Consider the following 16,889-nt stretch of genomic DNA (forward strand, 5'->3'; position numbering starts at 1 on the left):
CCAAATGTGCAGAAAGAACTTAACATACCTGTAAGTGAGGCATACAGAACCTCAAATAGCTACAAGCAAAAAATTTCCACATCAGAGTCAAAATCCCAAAAGTCCAACACAAGGACAAAATTTTAAAAGCTGTTGGAGAGAAGTAACAAATTATAATGATAAGCACATCAGAATTACAGCAGCCTTCTCAACACAAACTTAAAGGCCAGTAGAGCTTGGAGTAAGTGTTTCAAGCCCTAAAAGAAAACAACTTGCAACACAGACTGATATATTCCTGATGATGAAATAAAGTCTTTTAATGACAAAGAGCACCTTAAGAAATTCATAAGCATCAAATCAGCACTTCAAAAACTTCTCAAGTATAGTGTAGAAAGGGACAAGAAGTCCAAAATGTCAAGAAGCGTAATACAATGACTACACCAGACAAAATGAGACTATTGCAGAAGGAGTAAAATAAACAAATAAGCAAGCAACAGGAAAATAATTAATGACAGGAATTAACATCATTCAATAACAACTCTCAATTTAAATGATCTTAATTCCCCAATCAAAGACAGAGGTAGGCAGAATGGAGTTCCAAGCAGTGAGAACTCAAAAAACAGTAGGAGTAGCCATGCTATTTTACAACAAGTGGACTTCAAGCCAAACCTGATCAGAAGAGGCAAAGAAAGTCAGCACATTGCTTAAAGGAACAATTCAACAGGAAGAAATAACAATTACAAACATATACACAGTGGACCCAAATACATAAAATAAAGACTACTGGACATAAAATGTTAGACAAACATCAACACAATTATATTGACGGTACTCAATATCCCAATATCACAAGTAGACAGATCTACTCACAAAAAAATCAGCAAAGAAATATTAAAGTTGAACCAAACCCTCGAACAAATAGACTTAACAGATATCTGTAGTGTTCTATCCAACAACAACAGAACACACATTCTTCTTGGCAGTACATGGAATTGTCCCCTCAAAAGGCCACAGAGTGGCCCATAAACCATGCTTAAGTAAATTGAAAGAAGTTCTATCATGCATATTATCAGATATCAGGGCTATGAAATGAGAAATAAATGACAAAAGAAACCACAGAAAGAATGCAAACACATGAACATTATCTTGGATATCAATGTGTAAAAGAAGAAATCTAGGAAGAAGTTAAGACAGTTCCTAGAATAAAACAATAATGCCAGTACAACATACCAGAGCCTATGAGACACAATGAAGGCAGTCCTAAGACAGAGCTGTGTAACTGTGAACACTAACATCAGAATGAGTCCCAATAAGTAACTTACTGATGTACCTGTAAGTGCTAGAAAAACAAAATCCAAATCATAAACTAGTACAAGGGAAAAACTATATAAATCAGAGTGAGAATTAAACTGAAACCAGATACAAAGGCCAACTGAATGAGTCAAAGAGCTGATTCTTCAAAGGAACAAACGAAACAGAAAAACCTTTTGCAAATCTTACCCACAAAAGGAAAGAAAACACCCAAATTAATGCAATTAGATATAAAAAACACAAAATCACAACACACAGCACTGAAATCTAGAAGATTATCAGTAACTGCTTTAAAAACCTGAACTCCAATAAATTGGAAAATTTAGAAGAAACTATTAGGCTCCTAGACATATGAAGTACCAAAACTGAAACAAGAAGATACAAAAATCCCTGAATAATCCAGTGACAGGCCATGAAACTAAAGCAGAAATAAAAATAAACCTTCCAACTTGGAAAAGCCCAGCTCTGGAGGATTCAGAGCTCTGAATTTACAAAAACTTCAGGCAAGATCCAACAGCAATACTACTCAAACTAATAGATAAAATGAAAAAGGAGTATGCTCAAAGTCATTCCTGGATGCTAATATAACCCTAATTCCAAAACCAGAAAAGGGTCCAGGCAAGGAAGGCCAATCTCTTTACTGAAGACGGACATAAAAATCCTCAAAAAGACACTGGCAAAGAGAATACAATAAATCATAAAAATGAGCGTACATCATGGCCAAGCAGCATTTATCCCAAGGATGCAGGAATGGTTCAATATATACTAATCAATAAATATAATACCCAATATAAACAAGAAAAGACAAAAATCACATGATCATTTCAATTAACATAGGAAAAGACTCTCAAAATCCAACAACCATTCATGATTTTAAAACACTGAATAAAATAGGTCTAGAAGCTGAATATGGTGGTACACACCTGTAATCCCAACACTCAAGTCTGAGGCCAGCCTGGGCTACACAGTGAGTTCAAGGCCAGCCTGAACTACATAATGAGACCCTGTCTCAAAAAAGTATAGAAGGACATTTTCAATCTCATAAAAGCCATGTATGACAAACCAATGGCCAATATCATATTAAATGGAGAGTAGATGAAAGTTTACCTTCTAAAATCAGGAACAAAAAAATGAAATTAAATTAAATTAAAAAATAAAATCAGAAGAAACAAGACAAGGATGTCTGGTATCACCACCCTTGTTCAATACAGTTCTTGCAACAATAGCCAGAGCAATCAAGCAACAGAAAGAAATAGAAGGCATATGTATGGAAAAGGAAGAAGTCAAACCATCATTATTTGTGGATAACATGATCCTCTACATAGAAGACTCAGGAAATTCCAACAAAAGACTCCTAGAATTAATAACCAAATTCAGTAGCATACAGGGATACAAAGTCAAAATATAAAAATCAACGGCATTCCTACACACCAATAATAAACTCACCAAAACAGAAATTAGGGAAATAATACCTTTTCTAACAGCATTAAGAAAAAGTAAGTGCTTAGAAATTAGCCTAATCAAGGAATTAATAGACCTCTACAACAAAACTATAGTACTCTGAAAAATGAGATTAAAGAGAAACATCAGAAAATGAAAAGAAATCCCTTGTTCCTGGATAAGCAAAAGCAATATAATCAAAATGGCCATACTTTTAAAACTGATTTAATATAATCAAAATCAAAGTAACAGTATTCCTCACAGAACTAGAGCAAACAACCCTGAAATCCATCTGGAACTAGAAAAGACCTGGAATTAGAAAAGCTACCCTTGCAAAAAGAGCAAGACAGAAGGCATCACAATCCCAGACCTGAAGTTATAATACCAAGCTACAGTGGTAACAACAGCATGGTACTGGTGGTAAAAAAAAAAAAAAAAAAACATAAAACAGGTATGTGTATCAATATAACAGAATGGAGGATGCAGAAACAACTCCAGGCACATTCAGCTACCTGATCTTTGACAAGAAGGCCACAAACTTATGCTGGAGGATAGATAACCTCTCTAACAAATGGTATGGGGAAAACTGGCTATCCAGTGCACAAGACTGAACCTAGACCTGTATCTCTTACCATGTAATAAATTAAAATGAAAATGGATCAAAGATCTAAATATTAAAACAGAAACACTTAAGCTGCTATAAGATAAAATAAGTGAAGCTTTTAAAGGCATAAGTGTAGCCGAGGACTTTATAAATAGAACTTCAACTGCACAAGAAATCATACCAAAAACCAACAAATGGGATTGTATCAAATTTAAAAGCTTCTGCACAGCAAAGCAAACAACCAACAGAGTGAAGACACAAACTTACAGAATAGGAAAAAATTTTACTAGCTATTCATCACACAGAGGACTAATAACTAGAATACTATATAAAGAACTCAAAAAGAGGGGCTGGGGATTTAGCTCAGTGGCAAAAGCGCCTGCCTGGCAAGCGCAAGGTCGTGAGTTCGGTTCCCGGTACCGGAGAAAAACGGAAAAACGGAAAAAAAAAAAAAAAAAAAAAAGAACTCAAAAAGATTAGCTCTCCCAAAATAAAAGACTCAATCAAAAAGCAGGCAAATGAAATGAATAAATACTTCTCAGAAGAAGTACAAATGGCCAATAAATAGATGTGAAAATGTTCAACACTGCTAGCCATTAGAGACATACAAATTAAATCAACACTGAGATTCCATCTTACTCTGGAAAGAATGGCTACCATTAAGAAATTAAATGTTGGGCACACACCTGTAATTCCAGCACTTGACACGCTGGGGCAGGAGGATCACTGCAAGTTTGAGGCCAACCTGGGCTACATAGTAAGTTCAAAACCAGCTTGAACTACATAGTAAGACCCTGTCAAGAAAAAAGAAAGAAAAGAAAAGAAAAAAGAAAAGAAAAGAAGAGAGACAGAAAAAGAAAGACAGAGAGAGAAAGGGGGAGAGCAGAGGGGAGGGGAGGAGAAGAGAAAATAGAAAAGAAAAGAAAAAAAGTCAAACAACAAAAAACTAAAAGGTTATGGGGAAAAAGAAACCCTTCTACCCGAGTACAAGCACTACGGAAATTAGGGGAGATTCCTCAAAGAACTGAAGCTAGAAATCCCAACTGAATCATTTATTCCCCTTCTAGACACCGTATCTTCCCAAAGGGTTAAAGACATCATTTTGCAGTGATACACGCACACCCATGCTCACAGCAGCATAATTTACAATAGCTACATATCCATCGACAGAGGAATGGATAAAGGAAATACGGCACTTATCCACAATGGAGTAGCACTCTGCCGCAGAGGACAAACTTGAGTCATTTGTAAGAAAACTGATACACCTTCAGACCACAATAAAAGTGAAATAAACCAGACACACAAGCTTAAATATCTCTTGGTTTATTAACCAAATTCTTGATTTTTATTTCTGCATTTTGTGATATCTGTAGTATTTAGACTTCACTAGTCAGGGTTCTCTTAAAGTCCATGATAATATTATTTTGTATTTTTGTCAAGTAAATATGCCTTTGGTTGTGGAAAACAAAAATGGTTACCAATGACCAATAAGACCGTGTCATTTAGTTATTAGGAAATGCATACAGAACTACAATGAGATACCATTTCACACCCATTAAAGTGGGAGGATGAAGGAAAATAACAATATGCACATATACATACACATGTACACATACATAAGAGGGACGAAGGAGAAAAGGCAGAAGAGGAAGGAAATGTAGAATCCTCATAAAGTTCCAATAGGAATGCCAGAGTGCAGTCATTTGGAAAACAGCTCAGCAGTCTCTCAAAAATGTTAAACAAAATTGCAAACCTAGACATCTATCCAAGAAAAATGAAAACATACATATGCACAAAAGCATAAGCAAGAATGTTTATGATATTATTCACAACAGTCAAAAAGTAGAAACAACACAAGTATCCATCAACTGTTGAAAGAATAAATGCAATTGCGTATATCCACACAATGTTATGCTATTTGGGTAATAAAATGGAATTCACTCCTAATGTACGCTGCAACACGGATAAGCGTCAAAGCCACTATGCTCAATGAAAGCTGGACACCAAGGAATGTGTGTACTGCATGATTATGGTTATACCGAATGTCTAAAAGCGCCAAGTCCTACAGAGACACGGATTAGTGACTGCCTAAGGCAGCAGGTGAGAATGGAGGTGGGCTATAAATGAGCACGCAGTTCCTTCTGGGGCAAGATGGAAATGTTCTACAACCATCACTAGATGGTAATGCTGGTTGCATGACTCTGCAAATATATCAAAAATTATTTAACTATGGAATTAAACAGGTGGATTTCATTAACTATAACTTTATATCACAATAAAAATGTTAGCAGTAAAACACTGAAAGGTAATAGAATCTTTAAAGTGACACGGTGTTAGTTTCCCAAGTAATGCAAGCATATATACTTTTCTACTTCCCTGCATACGGCAGCGATGTATGAAACATTTCAGATGGCCTAGCAATAGTACACACAGGACTAAAACAAAAAGTTCAGTTTGTGAACACTAAACCAGGTTTTCCAGAAATACGCTAACAATAATCTTCCCATTATAACGGATTAGAAGTCCTAACTTTCTTCTACTATAACACAAGGCCAATGCTACTTAAATCTCACAGACTTGTGAAAGTTAAACAAGATAATTTCAGCTTAGCGTGATGTGTGGCATATAAAAAACACTCAAAGATCTTAGCTTCCATAGTGTAAAGTGTTCTGTCCAAACATGATAATGCCCCTGTGCTCTAAGACAGATATGCCAAAAGCTCCAAAACAAATAATCAATGGAATAAAAAGAATAGGGCATGGTAAGTACATTATACTATAAGAGAACTAAGTCTAGAGGTCTAAATTCCACAATCTCATTAGTAGTAAAACTGAGCTCCACAGAGGAATAATATCCTTTTGGAACAGATAAACAAAAGTGATTCTCTCAATCTGCCCAAGAGAATACAAAGACATAAACACATGGCCCTTGTACTGTGAGTAAAATACAGAACAACTTCCCATCAAGCTACTTCCAACCTCCGCTAAAAATTCAACTGTCACCACTCAGCTTCAACCAACCAACTCACTATTCCGTCCCCTCCCAGTTTCCAGTCGAACATTCAAGAGGCCCGATGGTTATAGCTCCCATCTCTGGTAAAGTGGCCATCTAATAGTAAAAGGGCCTGGCTTTGAAGGAAGGAAAAAAAGAAGTAAAGCAATTGCAAATACCTTACCTACCTTGAATTTCACACATAGAAAATTTAGAAAAGGGTTTAAAATTCAAAAACTCTCTGTCTATCACGTGTGAGGCCCTGATTTCAATCCTTAGCACTGAAAACAAAGCTCTCGAAACCTTCAAAAAACCTTCAGTAAAGGGGACGTTTGCTTAAAGTGCTGATAGAACGCCCCTTCCTATAGCTTTCTACAGCTTCAGAAGCTAAGGCAGGAGATCTCCAGTCTGGTTAACACAATGAGTTCAAGCCTCATACATAGTGAGGCCTGTTACAAGAAAGAAAAGAAAAAAAAAAAAAAATAGACTGGTTGAGATCCTCTATACTCTACATCAGGGTCTGAAAAAGGGAATCTACTTTTAAATATTCAAGGGTATGTTCCCCCTACAAATACCACACAGACATGATATAGAGGAAATAAATGTAACTCACAACCTGCTAGAGGTCAGACACACTAAATTCACGTTCCCCAAGACGGAAGAATGAATTGTAAAGCATGACAGAGGTTAAGAGGAGGAAAACTTTATTGAGAGAGAGAGCTCCTGAGAGACAGGAGGGGACCTGAAAAGACCACTTCTCACAGCAAGTTTTATAGACCAAAATCACAAGCTGAGCACACCGTGGGTCTAAACTATGATTAACCAAGAAGATTACAAGTCCAGCCACTTACGTAGTACCGACCCAATGCGGATCATGTAACAAGTATACAATCGTCCCTCGCTCTATCGCTCGCTGTTCACTTATTGTAGCTTCACTGTACTGCGGGTTTTTTAAAAAATATATCTAATTCTATATCACAGAGTTTTTGCTATATCACAGGATTTTGCAGTATATAGGTATTTATATAATATATAATATATATATAATATTTATGATTTTAATTTTTGCCTAAAAAATGTAAAATATAAAAAGTTAATTCAAACATATTAAAAGAACATTAAATCTAAATAAAATACAGTATGTATTTCATCAGCAGATGAATACTGTACTGTACACAATGGAAATGCAGTACACCACTACCACCGCAAGTCTGCCAAGGAGAGACTGTACACGGCACACTATTGGCTGATGGAATGGAAGGCGACCAACCACAGCACTGCGCTCCGTATCCTGGGTGCTGACTGGCTCAGTGAGCGTAGCATGGGTCTGTTTGCTCTCCAGCACTGTGCCCACACGTTCAGCACCTCCCCTTGCTCTTCCCGGCTGTGCACTACATTCCTCTCATCGTCATCACCTTCACCGCCATCAGTACTGCACACTACACAGTTCATGATCTTCAGCATTCAAGTCGCAGAGAACTTCACTGCTGAGCACCCACACAGAATTTTACGTGTTGCTAAGATTACGTAGGTTTAACAGTGTAGAAAGTGTTTAAGAGCATGGGAAGTGTTTGTAAGAGTGTGCGAAAGGGTTATAGGAGTGTGGGAAGGGTTTATAAAGCCTTACAGTAGATACAAATAGTAAAATAAATACAACGCCACTCCTTTGTGGATTTTCAGCTATCGTGGGGTCTCTGAGACATAACTCCTGCGACAGGTGAGGGATCACTGCACGTGGAAAGAAGACCTTCTTTAAGAAGGGATGGGTCAGCAGGGCTTGGTCACCCACCAGGACGACGGACATCGACCTAGACTTCATTGAGGTAGGTGACTATAATCGCCAATTTACTGCTTATTCCTCAAGGAGTCACGCAGGCCTGGTCATCCCATCTTTATCTGGAGACCTGGCTACCAACAGACGCACCTCCAGCCACAGTTAGAATGTGCCCTCATCCTCTGCACTGACTCCCTTGAGGGCCTAGCCCTACCTGTCTACAACATTTCTACCTAACTTAGCTATCTATAATATTAGCATTTTATGAACATTTTAATTTTGTGGATCTGAACTAATACATTAAAAACAAAGTCTTCAGGAACAAATTTTTAAGTACTATAAAGCCCTCTTTATATTAAAAATCCATCAAAATCATACTCCATTCACATAACATTCATTACACTGTTGTCTATGACTATCTCATTTTTACCAGTTTTATAAAAATCCATTTTCCTCTGTCAGGACCATGTCAAGACACTGCCATTTTTTGTGTTTAAAAATATGGTGAATCAAAAAAGAACCAAAAAAAAGGTGATTTTGATCATTATTATGCTTTATCTCAATAGCTACCACTACTGAATTTTAAAATCTTTTTATTCTCAACTCTGCCATTAAATTTATATTAAGTAAACCTTATAGTGTGAATGCTGATAACACAACTGAAAATTATTAGCTTTGGAACAGAAGTCAGCTTTTAATTCTACAAAGGCCAAACAACTGCCCTTTTATGCTAATCTGATAATTTAGGAGGAAAAACCCCTAAAATATATTAGAGATAATATCAGGAAAATAAAAGCCAAGTCTTATATAATATGCTGTAACAGCTATTAACATCCTCAAAGTCTGCACCACTTACACATATTCTTATGAAAAATAACACTTTTTAAGGCCAGGCATGGTGGCACATGCCTGTAATCCCAGCACTCAGGAGGCTGAGGCAGGAGGATCATTGCGAGTTTGAGGCCAGACTGGGCTACAAAGTGAGCTCAAGGTCAGCCTGAACTGCATAGCGAGACCCTGTCTCAAAAAGACAAAAAACAAAAAACAAACAAAAAAAAGAAACAAAGAAAAATAATACTTTAGAAAGTCTTAAACCATGTTATGTTTTCAGGATCTCTCTCCCACAAAATGAAGTAATTCTTCTGTATTTCAGAAAACATAGCTTAATTTTTTTAATTAAAAAATATGAGTAAGGGTTATCATGGTGAAAATATCTGCAGACAACTGTTTAAGTGCTCTATATGGTCCCCACGTGACAATACAATGTCATTTATGTATTTCACAAACGTAACCCCTGTCCCTGAATACACATGGAAGAGGCAGGGCTAGGGAAGTTTAAAAGAAAAAACTAAGCTCCAAGGTGACGGCAAACGTTCACACAAAATGACCTTGTCTTGCTATCAGAAATGCTCCAAGACGTCAAGGCTCTCCTAGGGTGTTTCTGAACTCTCTCCCAAATTAACTTGCTGGGAGACTGCTGACAGCAAGAATGGAAAATCTGACTGGGCTTCTGTCTCGCACATTCCCTTGCAAAGTCTTTGTTCACACGCAGACCACCTACTTAAACATCCTTTTAACCTAGGCCTATAAAAAATAAGCCACCTGCAAGAAGCCACTGAGGGAATACATATCTTAAACTGCTGCTTAGTGTTTTACTACGTTAAAACGTAACCCCGTCTTTCTAATTTTTAAACTGAGGTAGGACAGAAGAAATAAAAGGGAGAAAGAAGGAAAGCATAACTATAAATTGTACTTTGTAAGAAGACTGCAACTTCCAGGACTTAGCTGAAGTCACCTGGGTCAGATTTATACTCTTGCCTACCAGACCTATCATCAGAAGGCCATAAACTGCCTCAACTAAGAGAGTAAACAAAAAGTTGAATGAACCAGCAGAGTATTTACATCACCTATTAAAAAATACAGATGTATCGGTTGCTACATGGTGCCAACATGAGAAGTCTTAAAAGCTGAACTAAGTAACTCAGCAGTTCTATATCCTAGAGTATAGAGGACACGCCCCTAGTGTTCCAGGATGCTATTCACTGTGTCACCTTGAGAAGTTTACAAGTTTAACTAAGTGACTCAGCAGAGAGCCAGGGTCCTCACTCTGTAAACATCCTGAGCCTGTGCAGGAGGAGGGCAGAGAGATGGTGTGAGTGCTACACCCGCCTGAGGGCGGGTAGCCTGCACACAATTTAAGGAATAGAGGGTTGCTCTCTGCCTTTTTCTCTTTTGCTGTCTTCTGCCACCATGAACGGTTGCCCCTCAGCCATGCCACACTGCCTTGGAGTCAGCTGATTACAGACTGAAACCTCCACAAACTGTCAGCTAAATAAACCTTTCTTCCCTTAATTTTGAGCATGAGGTATTTATCTCAGCCAAGGAAGAAAAGAAACTAAGAGAGAAAAGTAAGACACCACGCCCACAAACAGATTGCGGGGGGCTATATCCCTAGCTTTTCACAGTGTAAAGGTACTCAGTTCCAAACTGTACTGTCTCCTCTTGCTCATCACCCGCACTCCCTGCAGCTTGTGTACTGTACTCTGCACCTTTGCTAATAAACCGTCTGTGCCTCGTTATCACATGTAACCCTCTTTCTGCAGGAGGAGGCAGCGAGCCTGCTACAGCAGGGTGCGCTCAGTGCGGGAGAGAAGCTCTCAAGCCCAGCCTGGTGATCACACCAGACCCAGACTCCACTGAGGCCGAAGGTCTTCACGCTGTTTGGGTGGGGAGGGTGGCAATTTGTGTGTTTAATATATTTACACAGAAACAAACCCTTCTCATCTTGGCTGCATCGAATTCTTTAAGAGGTATCTTAGCTCAGAGTCCAATTAAATTGTCAAAAATTAACATCTTAAATGCAGACTTCAATCCACCATGGCCACCTGTAGCACATATATTTCTTCCTACAAAGAAAGATGCGGCTAGAAATGTGATCATATCTTTAATATAACATTTCTGTGTTGCTGTAATGGAGACCTGAAGTTTCTGCATTATTTCAGAATCTGCCTATAGTTTTACAAAGATGCTAATCCGTAATGAGACTGGTGAAGCTGGGAGCGTGGACCTGTACTGCTGCTCTGCAGCCAACTGGGATTATAAACTCCGCACCAGTAATGAATTAGTGGGACGAAGTTTAAACGGGAAAACTTTATTTGAAAAAGAAAAAAAAAGAAGAAAACAGAACAGTATCAGGGTAGGGGGCCCACCTGTGGCCTTTGCCCGCAGTTTCATTTGGGGAACCCTTCCCCCCAGGTCGACACCTGGAACTTGTCACAACCTGGTTGGCCCTCTGGACTGTCAAAGATATATCCCCAGCCACAGAACCCCGCCCCTGGCACTCCGTGACTTATCCTTTATCTCCGTGACTTATGGGTTGGTTAGGAGGACCTTACATACAAGGTCAAGTTGGTCATTTAGGGGCAAGTACAGTAATACTGCTGCCCTACAGTGAGAACACACACACACACACAGTGTGCCCAAAAAAATGTATACACTTCAGAAAAAGAAATTGTATGACTATTTTAATACTAAATTTATTTTTGAGACTGCATGAGATTAATACAAGTTACCTTTGGCTCTACAATTACAACGGGTGCTCAAAGTGGTGGCCATGAGCTTCCAGACATTTATTAGCATGGTGAGCTGCCGCTTGGGTAACGTCAGTCACTGAGATTGCTGCGCAAGCATTTTCAATTTCTTCTCTACGGGCTGGCAGTGTAGTGGGTTTTCTGTGTATACTACATCTCATAGGGACCCCATGCACGGGTAACAACCTTTGTTGAAAAAAAATCACACTCCTTTTCATTTCCTGAAGTGTATATACATTTTTGGGCAGATTCTGTGTGTGTGTGTGTGTGTGTGTGTGTGTGTGCATGCACAGGTGTAGTTTTAAATACTAAGAGTTATGTAGTGCCCTCCCCATTTCATCTCTGCTGCATTTTACTAGAGGTGGTGAGGGGCTGCTAACTTGGTTAAGGCACCTGGCGTCCTTCCATGTTCTGTTTACCAGCTCTCCCTCTGATCCTCTTAACTGCTTCCTCCAGCAGAGCTTTAACTCTTTCTACTCACGATTTGCCAGAAAGCCTAATGAGATCCTTATCCTATTTTTTCTTGCCTGTAGCCTCCCTTCCCCTATATGAGATATGTATTATGTACATTCAAATGCCCAATGAAATAGAAGCCCTCAAGAGGCTGAGGCAGGAGGATCATCTCAAGTTCAAGGCCAGCCCAGTGTATAAAGTATGTTCAAATCCAACCTAAACTACATAGTGACAACCTGTCTCAAAAAAAATAAAAAATAAATTTTACTCAAACTCACATTTAGTGCAGATATAGCAGAATATCAAGAGCTTTACAAACCTCTATGGAGTCACCAATATATTTTTGTATTTTCTACAGACCATTTATTTGAAAGGGGAAGGGGCTGGGAATATCGCTCAGTGGCACAGCGCCTACATGGCAAGCAAGAGGTCCTGAGTTCAATTCCCAGTACCCACAAAAAAGGCAGGGGGACAAGACTCAGAAGCTTACAGATTTCTATCATTTTGTTTTGAAACCCTGTATCATTTTTATTGTTTTTGTGTTGTTCTGTTTTTGTCTATATTGTTGTTATTTTTTTGTTAAAATAAAAAAAGAAGCTTCCAGATACACTATAGCATAAATTCAGAGATTCTAGTCTTTTAAATTCATGTGATCTTCCAATAATTTTAATTTTAATTTTGATACAGGCTTATTTTCATTCACTATGCTAAAAGAGGAAATTCAAAACCTTTTTTTAAAAATAGCTTTCTAATCATTTATTGATGTCCAATGCTAACATGCAGGAAATCCCTCTGAAGGTAAGGACAATTTGAATCTCCCAAATATTTAACCACTGAATAGTTTGCTCTGGGCATCATCGGGGCGGTACTTTATCTATGTGCTGACTATCTGGAGTGTCCCCTGGGCAGTGTCATCTCCACCCGTCAGTTCTCATTTGCGCAAAATCTACTCAGAGGTCTTTTTGTTTTATATCGACTATTTCTTGCATACTTTCTTTATTTAGAACATTGTAATCACCTTGGAAGTTTCTTTATAGTGAAATCTAATAGTAAGTTGTGGTTATTTTCTTTTACTAATTCATGTTTATTTGTAAAAATCTATATTTTATGCTATAATTTATAAAAACTCTTATCATAAGTACGTTAGATATAATTTGTATATTTCTCCAGAACTCAGGGATATTCTTTTATAATACAAAGTGGACAGATTTAGGACACAAACTGAGTAAGAAGGACGTGCCAAAAGATATGCAAAAGGAAAAAATTGAAAATGGGAGAAATGTCAGCACAGCAGAGAAGAGAAGTCTGTTATGAAACAGAAAGAAAAAAGGCATCTCCTTATTGTCAACTGTTCATAACACAGAAACAACAAAACTTGAAAGAAGAAACAAAACTTAGAAAGTTCCAATAATGGTCAATGACTGTAAAACTTCTATGGTGGTGTTGACAGAGCTGACCAACACCTAACAAGCTGTCCTGTAATCAAAAAGCAAGGGGAAAATGTCATTATAAAATATTTGTGCGTGTTCTAGACCAAACAACAGGAACTCGTTTACGATTTATTCAAAACAAGTGGCTTCAAGAAGTCATTTACAATTTAGATTAGATCTAACAGACCAAACAACTGAAAAAAATACACGATAGCAAAACACCAACCAGGACATCCATCATCAACATTTTCACCATTACATTTAGTGTGTAGAAATGTAATTTTTTTTTTTTTTGGAAACAGGATCTCACTACATAATTCCAACTGGCCTTAAACTCACTGTGTAGCACAGGCTGGCCTTGAACTCCCAGCAATCCTCCTGCCTCAGCCTCCCAAGTGTTAGGATTACAGGCATGCACCACCATGCCCAGCCTAGGAATTTTATTGAAATCATGCCACCCACAGAAAAAAAAGAAAGGCCAACAAGACATACAAAGTGCGCTGTTCAGAGAAAGACAATAATGCAAACAGTATTCAGGGAGACCAGATGCCTCTGTCCAGGCTGTAACACTGCACTGTATAGTGACTATTTTAAGATACTCCATATACAGAAACATTATCAAATAAATTTGATAAAAATATCATTTTAGTATTTCCTGTATCTTATAAAAATCAATGAAAAAAATAAGCAATTTGCAGTCATCCTATACTTAAATAACTGAACTTTTAAGTGCTTACTTCTATTTTTTTTTTTTTTTTGGTTTTTCTCCGGTACCGGGAACCGAACTCACGACCTTGCGCATGCCAGGCAGGCGCTTTTGCCACTGAGCTAAATCCCCAGCCCCAAGTGCTTACTTCTAATATCCCACTAATCCATGACTATAGGATCACAGTTGCTAAATGGAGGATTTTTTCACTGCTGACTACAAAGATGAATCAAGAATTACCACCAATCTTACCAGGTAAAGCTTACTAAGATTTTCCGAATGCCCAAAAACAAGGAGCTAAGATGATTTAGAATCACAGAAAGTCAGAGATTAGAAGGTACCTTAAAGGCCACTGACTTTTAAACACTGTGGTACCTAAGAGCTAAAAAGCTTAAATAAATCACTCTTGGTCACACTACTTATGCGTAACACAAGCCCATGTTATGTCACACACACACACACACACACACACACACACACACACACACGCACACGCCTTACCTTTCTGAAGATGACTTAGAAGACATAGAATGCCCATGGATACCTTTTTGATTTTTATGGTCTAAAGAGATGACTTTATTTCTTAGGCTTCTTTTCCACTAGGAAAAAACATATATATGTAATTTTAATAGAAAATGTAAGATCAATATGACAAGAAATACTTAAAGTGTTGCTGTTTGTTTGTTTTTAGTTTTAGCTCTTTTGAGACACGGTTTCCCTGTGTATTCCAGTTTGCCTTGAACTCACCATGTAGCCCAGCATGGGCTCAAATTTGCAGTGATCCTCTTGCCTCACCCTCCCGAAGGCTAGGATTGCAGGCATATCCCCGGAGGCCTGGCTAAGGTGTTTTAATTTAGCAATTCAGGATAAACAACCAAATTCTTAGTGTTATATAGAGGAAAAAGTAGTAAATAAGTGCAATCTAGAGAACATTTGCCTTTTCTCTTGCAATCTACAGAATACCTTCCTTTTTTCCTCCTGTTGTACAATCAATAGAATACCTGCCTTTTTTTCTCTTTTGCAATAACAGAGATGAAGATATAGATACATACAGATATGCCAGGTTACTTACGATGTATTACTCTGAATAACTACATTTATAACAATTAGAAGGAATTAAAATTAGTATTTTATGAACTGCTACATATGTCCCTTCCATGCATTAAATCTAAATTAAACAAACTCTCAAAATCTTTCCTATCGATGTGTAACCTAAACACATTTATCATCATCATTTCACTACAAAATGTAAGTTTATAATGTAACTAAATTAAAATTTTTTTCATTATTACCATTACATTCTGTATTATTATTATCATTATTATTATTACTATTATTATTATTTGGACTCTTGCGATGTTCTTCTAATGGGTTTCCCTATTAACGGCATCTTCTCCAAACTAGCATCCACTCTCTCATGAAAGGTACATCTTTCAGGCTGGGGATTTACCTCAGCGGCACAGCGCCTGCCTGGTAAGCACAAGGTTGTGAGTTCGATTCCCAGTACCGGGGAGAAAAAAACAAAAAAAAGTACATCTTTCAAAATACACATCTGATACTGTTCTGCTGAAAGTCCTAAGGAGAAAAAGGAACCAAGCTTTCTTTTCTCACTTCTACTTCCCATGAATCTTACATCCTGACAATATTAAACTGTGGTAAGTAGTTCCCTGAAAGCGTATGCATATAATCTGCATTCATCAGCTTTCACCTCGCTCAGAGGCACGTCCTGTGACACCCTCAATGTAAAGGAGGAGAGGTTTAATTGAGCTCTTGGTTTCCAAGGAATTCAGTCCATGGCTGGCTGGCTCCGCACAGCACGGTGGGAGGCAAGCCACGCACACAGGCACAGCTCACGGTGGTGAGGGCACAGCAGAGACACAGTGCCAGAGAGGAAGAGGCCGGGGACCGACAAGACCAGCGCCACAGTCCCTGGCCGTCCGGACATGGCCGCGGCGTGCGCCATCCACCCCGATGAGGCTGACGCGCCACGTTCAGCGGACACAGCCCTCCTACAACCCGCGCGTCTCCTCCTTCTAGAATGCACTGTATTCCCCAGCTCTCGGTGTCGATTAAACCCCGAGAGCAAGTAGGTCTTTCTCTTGTGATATCCGAATACATTCCACGTATCTCTATGACTAATAGTGCTTCTCAGAGTGGTTCATAAAATCAAAGTGAAAACAGAATTGGGAATTATCAAGTTCATAAATCAGACTCTCGAAACTATTAGATTATCCCTCCTCCTAGCATTCCACTAATCTCATAGTAAATACAACCTTCACATTTTATGTTCCTGAATTTATTATACCCTGCTGGTCATAATGTAGTAACACTTCCCCGTATGTATAGGACAGAAAAGAAAAATTATTTCTATTAAAGGTGAGGGGAGAAAGAGGTCACACTATTACAATATAATAAAAACATGGAGAGAAACTAAAGATAATTATGATAGGTCAGGAGCGATAATGACTGAAATATTAACTCCGAGTATCATTAAGATGCTTCAGTACCCATCTCCAGTTCTATCGCTATATAAGTGTAGCCTGGACTACATCTAGATATGTTATCAAAGGAGAAAGTCCACTTGATTTTGATCAACTGTTGCTTTTATTTA

General features: G+C 38.2%; 1 protein-coding gene across 7 annotated transcripts in view; it reads right to left on the bottom strand.

Moving 5' to 3' along the window:
• The window catches only part of Senp7 (SUMO1/sentrin specific peptidase 7), a 166,774-nt gene that overhangs the window by 109,500 nt on the left and 40,385 nt on the right, over positions 1 to 16,889 (bottom strand). For 5 of the 7 annotated variants that reach the window (XM_013515203.1, XM_013515202.1, XM_005386320.1 and 2 more), the window contains one exon: positions 14,780 to 14,877. The exons of the other annotated variants lie outside the window; for them this stretch is intronic. In XM_013515203.1, the coding sequence (XP_013370657.1) occupies positions 14,780 to 14,877 (98 nt within the window). The remainder of the gene's footprint in view (positions 1 to 14,779; positions 14,878 to 16,889) is intronic. 7 annotated transcript variants of the gene reach the window in all.

Source organism: Chinchilla lanigera, unplaced genomic scaffold (genome assembly GCF_000276665.1).
Source record: "Chinchilla lanigera isolate Chin_1 unplaced genomic scaffold, ChiLan1.0 scaffold00026, whole genome shotgun sequence".
NCBI lineage: Eukaryota > Metazoa > Chordata > Mammalia > Rodentia > Chinchillidae > Chinchilla > Chinchilla lanigera.